This window comes from Ctenopharyngodon idella, chromosome 15 (assembly GCF_019924925.1).
Source record: "Ctenopharyngodon idella isolate HZGC_01 chromosome 15, HZGC01, whole genome shotgun sequence".
NCBI lineage: Eukaryota > Metazoa > Chordata > Actinopteri > Cypriniformes > Xenocyprididae > Ctenopharyngodon > Ctenopharyngodon idella.
Genome location: NC_067234.1, coordinates 35,493,391 through 35,499,390, shown reverse-complemented (window position 1 = coordinate 35,499,390; position 6,000 = coordinate 35,493,391). Strand labels below are relative to the sequence as shown.

General features: G+C 36.9%; 1 protein-coding gene across 2 annotated transcripts in view; it reads left to right on the top strand.

Moving 5' to 3' along the window:
• Positions 1-3,733: 3,733 nt before the first annotated feature.
• Positions 3,734-6,000, top strand: part of LOC127496176 (mitogen-activated protein kinase kinase kinase kinase 5) — a 31,679-nt gene continuing 29,412 nt past the window's right edge. For both annotated transcript variants that reach the window (XM_051863863.1, XM_051863862.1), the window contains exon 1: positions 3,734-3,963. In XM_051863863.1, the coding sequence (XP_051719823.1) occupies positions 3,868-3,963 (96 nt within the window). In that variant the 5' untranslated portion in view covers positions 3,734-3,867. The remainder of the gene's footprint in view (positions 3,964-6,000) is intronic.

The following is a 6,000-nucleotide window of genomic DNA, read 5'->3' as shown; positions in this document are numbered from 1 at the left end:
CAGAACACAAATCTGATCGAATCGATCAAACAACATAACTGATAAACCAAAGACTAGTTGAGTTTAGATACAGCCGCCGCACACAGTATCTTCATTAAATAAATCCACTTGATTTGATTTCTATTGACATTCTGACATTTATACGTGTCTGAAGTGATCAGATATGTTTGTTTGATTTAGATCATTCATGTTTCTCTGTGTTTCAGGTTTCTCTGGATTCGACCTGTTTCTCCTTCACTGCTGCACAGAAGCTTCTAGTGTTTGATACAAGGATCACTTCAGGGATATTTTTGTTATTATCTGTCACATAAAAAACATCACTGTAGAACAGTCTCTTTCTTTAATGAAGTCTTTGGTGGAAAATGTCTAAAGATCTAATCTGATCTCATTCTGTACTTTCAATCTCTTTGTGTTTTTAATAAAAAGCAACAATTAAAAACATGAAAGTGCCTGTAATAGTATGATTCATATTATATCCAAATCAAAATGTGTTAAATTCATATTTGTATGAATTCAATTATAGTTATTACCAATCTTAGTTCAACAAATGTTTGAATTAAATCAAGCTTAGTTCATACTTGATGCTCTTTATACATTTATTTCACGAATACACACGGTTCTTCATTGGTGCGGCTGAATCAGAACACAAATGAACCTGCGGCTCAAATAGAGCCGTGTTGGTTTATAATAGACGCATCACTGTCAAAGTCAATCTGAGACTTTATCTGTCCGCTGTAACCCGCTTTACACGTCTGTGAACTCTAAACAAACTGAGACTGAGATGAACCGACTCTCACCATCACACGGGTCTAAACGTCAGAACTGAACTGAGATTATGAGTCCAGGGAAATTACTCCATTTGAATCAAAGTGGCAAACCAGATGCAGAGTTGCAATTTGAATTTTAATGTAACAAAGTAGAAATTGACAATTTTGGAATGTTGGTTTGAAAAAAACTGAAAGTTTTGAGAGAAAAAAAAAAAAAGTTAAAAGCTTTTTTTAAAGGCTTATAGAATTTATAGTATATAATATTACAATATTATGTGTTGTGCATAATGTTTATGTTTGTTGACATCTTATACAACCCCAATTCCAGAAAAAAATACAATAAAATCAAGAATCTGTGATTTCTTAGTTCTCTTGAACCTTTATTTATCTAACAAAAGTACAAAGAATATAATATTTAAGTATTTTCACTGGCCAAATTAATGGTATTTTGTATTAATGGTATTGTGCCAAATATCATGAGAAAATTCTCAAACAATTCAAAAATCACATTTCTCAATGCAAGAGGTCTTCTAGCTTACACAATACTGTGAATTATTATTCAGGGAATCCAGAGAAATGTCAGCCCGTGTAGGGCCAGGCAAGAAACCTCTGTTGAATGTGCGTGACCTTTGACCCCTGCATGAGAAACCATCGTGCTGCTGTGTTAAATACAGCCACATGGGCTCAGGAGTACTTTTGGAAAACCGTTTTCACTTAAAAGATTAGTTGACTTCAGAATTAAAATGTCCTGATCATTTACTCACCCCCATGTTATCCAAGATGTTCATGTCTTTCTTTCTTCAGTGGAAAAGAAATGAAGGTTTTTGAGGAAAACATTCCAGGATTTTTCTCCATATAGTGACTTCACTGGGGTTCAACGGGTTGAAGGTCCAAATGTCAGTTTCAGTGCAGCTTCAAAGAGCTCTACATGATCCCAGACGAGGAATAAGAGTCTTATCTAGAGAAACCATCGGACATTTCCTAAGGAAAATAAAAATTATATACTTTTTAACCACAAATGCTCGTCTTGCACTGCTCTGTGATGCTCCACGCATTACATAATCACATTGGAAAGGTCACGCGTGACATAGGTGGAAGTACCGATCCAGTGTTTACAAAGCGAATGTGCAAAGACTAAGTCAAGCGGCCTTACAAAAAAAACGTAAAACAACGATGTCGGACGATTTTGAAGTTGGAGGAGAAAATGAGATGGAGTTTTTCGTACTTCCACCTATGTCAAGCGTGATCTTTCCAACGTGATTAAGTAATGCGTGGCGCATCACAGAGCAGTGCAAGACGAGCATTTGTGGTTAAAAAGTAAATAATTTTTATTTTCTTTACAAAATGTCCGATGGTTTCTCTAGATAAGACTCTTATTCCTCGTCTGGGATCATGTAGAGCTCTTTGAAGCTGCACTGAAACTGACATTTGGACCTTCAACCCGTTGAACCCCAGTGAAGTCCACTATATGGAGAAAAATCCTGGAATGTTTTCCTCAAAAACCTTCATTTCTTTTCGATTGAAGAAAGAAAGACATGAACATCTTGGATGACATGGGGGTGAGTAAATTATCAGGACATTTCAATTCTGTAATAAACTAATCCTTTAACACAGTCTGACGCTGATCAGCTGTGGTCAGATGAATCCACATTTCAGCTTGTTTTTGGAAAAAACGGACATCGAAAGGAATCATCCAGACTTTCATTAGCGACAGGTGCAAAAGCAAACATCTGTCATGGTATGGGCTGCATCAGTGCAAAAGGCATGCGTGACCTGCATATGTGTGACATGGAGGCATATATTGGGATTGTACAGAGACATTTACTGCCATCAACATGACATCTCATAATCAGAGGAAAGTGACAGTAACTGTGACAATAGCAGGCAGTTTATGACTCTATTCAGAATGTAAATCAACCATACTAAATCTTTACATTAAAAAAAGTGAAACAGTAGAAATTATTCCATTATTATTATTATTATTTCAAACGGTAGTGTGCTGCTGCATGTGTGTTTATCCTGTGCTGCCTCCTGCTGGTGATGATGGAGCATCTCAGTTCTGCTGTTTCTGATTTTTTTTCATGATGAAATGCAGCCGCGCACTTTTTAATATCTGATCAAACTGTTGCCGTTAGAACATCCGCACAGACATCACAGAAACTGAATCCAGTGAAGCTGCTGAAGAAGCTTCATTCCCTCCTGCTGCAGATCAAAGGAGTGTGAAGAGCTGAAATCGTCATCATGACGACCGTCAGGAGTTCGTGCATTAATTCTGCTGCATTACTGTACAGGAAACTCTGCAGCGCTGAAGGTGTTCCACAGCAAACCAGACACACACACACAGTCACAGTCACTCACTCTCAATTCAAGAAAAGTAGTAACGTCTAACTTTTTGTAAATGTTACTTGTTTTAGAACGTTCAAAAGTAACGTTCCAATAATGTTTGAAGAATGATCAAATGGAACGTTCTACTTGACATTCGCACAACAAAAAAAGATTTCAATTTAATTCAGTTCAGTTTAAAGTACTTCATTTGCATGATTGTGTTTGCAAATCATATTGCCAATGCATTATATAAAACAAGTAATGACAAGGAAATATACAATAACTTCCCATAAAAATGCAAAATAAGGTGCTAAGCATTGAATAAATTACCCCATTCTTGTTTGAAGAATAATTTTAATACATTTTCAGACAACAAAACTTTTGTTTGCTTCTCCAGTAAATGTATTTTGATTTAAGAATGTTTAGATATTTATATATTGAGGAAGAACATCATTTTCATGCATCTGGGTCATCTAAAAGTTTAGTTCTGCTTCTCTCTCTCTCTGTTGTGTCTGTTAGATTCTCCACCACACAACAAATAGCCTAAACTGATATACTTTCACACTTTGGTTTTAAATTCTCAAACTCTCTTTCTCTCTCTCTCTTACACACACACCCTAAACAGGAAATAAAGCAAGATGTAAATGAGGTGAGAGAGAGGAAGAGGTTGTACATTCTAGTGTGTGTGTGTGTGTGTGTGTGTGTGTCAGTTTTCCTGCAGCAGTGATCACATACACACACACTCATGCTGTGAGTGGTGGTGTGTGTTCGTGTGATGATGGACGCTCTGGAGATCTCCACACGAAACCCTCAGGATGACTTTGAGATTCTGCTGCGTGTCGGTGGAGGAACGTATGGAGAAGTTTATAAGGTACCTGCTTCACTCCTGGTTCTCTTTCTCTGCCTTTCTGCTCAATTCACAGCTTTTAAAGAAAAGGGTTTGTTAAGGAGGTGTGTGTGTGTGTGTGTGTGTGTGTGTGTGTGTGTGTGTGTGTGTGTGTGTGTGTGTGTGTGTGTGTGTGTTGGTATTTGGGGCAAAAGTTTTGTGTCTCAGTTCAGCTAAACTGTTGAAATTGTTGTGTGTTGTTTCTGATCATTCACTCACTTTATGTGTGACACGGTGAACCACAAACATTAAATTTTAAATGTGTTGATCACAAATATTCAGTTTGTTTCATGCCTGTCTCTCTATCATTTTTAAGGCTGTTTTTGTCATCTGCCTCTAAATATGTGTGTAACTCTTTTCACACTTACTCATGAGTGAAGGTGTGTGTGTGTTTGTACAGCCATATTTTGAGGACTAATTTGTACAAAAAGTGAGCGAAATATGACAAAACCTCTCAAAACCTTCTTTTGGTGACATCCTCATTTGTAAAACCGTATAAAGATAAGGTAAATTCATTTTAATAACATTGTAAAAATGCATGAGGTTTTCTGTCAGGGTTAGTGTGTGTGTGTGTGTTAGAGTTAAGTTATAATATTTATAACTGGCTGTATGTAAAAAACATAGAAGTTTTTGCAATGTCCCCATTTAGATATCCAAGTTCCACAGTGTGTGTGTGTGTGTTGGTTCACGGGTCAAACGCGCCACATCCGCTCTTATGTCACAGGCCTGTGAAGGTCACACTGGAGATCAGAACCGGCGCTGATCCGAACACCAGCATCATGTGCCCAGGAACATTCTGGAAAGGTTCTCTCTAAGTTATAACGTTCATTCAGAGTTATCTTGTCTTTAATAATGTTCTCAAAATGTTAGTATAAAAACATTATTTATTTATTTATTCCAGAAATGTTTTAGTTGGATGTTCGTTTAACATCTTTAAATGTTACTACTTGTTTCAGAACATTCAGAGAACATTCAGAAGTAACATTCCCATAATGTTTCCCATAATTGCAAAATTAAAACATTAAATGTTTCAAAAAAAAAAAAATCTTGGTTATGTGAACATTCCATTTTATCATTCTTCAAACATTATGGGAATGTTACTTTTGAATGTTCTCTGAACAAGTAGTTACATTTAAAAAATGTTTCAACTAAAAAAAAAAACACTGTATAAGTAACGTTTTTGTGCTAACATTTTGAGAACATTATTAAAGGCCAGATATCGTCGAATGAACACTCTGTTAATGGTACTGGAAAACGTTTGTTCGTAATTTTGAGAGAACCTTGCTGGGGTGCGTTTCCCGTACAATGACATAACTCGTTGCTTCACTACCACAGTATGATGCATCATTGAACGAATCAACTAGCTAGTTACGACTGTTTCCCGAAACCGTACTGTCGAAAACCTGTCGTTCAGCCACGTTGGTGAATGATGTCACGCAGGTGGTGAGTAATAACTTCTTTAAATAAATTTATTTGAGATCGAACTAATTTTGCTATAAATTACGGACATGGCATCTGAGGACTAACAGTTATTTTGCTTTAGATTTAATCATCGGCTCGTTGTTTGTTACTAAACGCTCGAATCATGACAAAAACTGCATTTTTCAGGCTGGATCAAGAAAATGCGAATGTGCAGTCCTAATCATCAGCTTGTTCTTAGATACTAGAGCACGTACGCACATGCCGAAGTCCCTTTAAGACAAGTCATTTCACTCGGCGGCCATCTTAGAAACGCTTCTCAGGCATGCAAGTGCAGCTTCTATCTCTTTGAATGGGGAAACATCAAATTCTCCAAAGCTGTTCACCAAGCTTTCGATTAAATTTCATATTTGAAATCACCAATGAAATCTGACAACAACTGTCTCATAAAATTTTGTTTCTAAACACTCGAATCATGACAAAAAACTGCATTTTTCAGGCTGGATCAAGAAAATGTGCATGCGCAGTCCTAAGTGCACGTCTCTATAGGAAGCGGAGCTTCTAACGACAGCTGCAGTGACATGATGACTTTACCAATCGCTG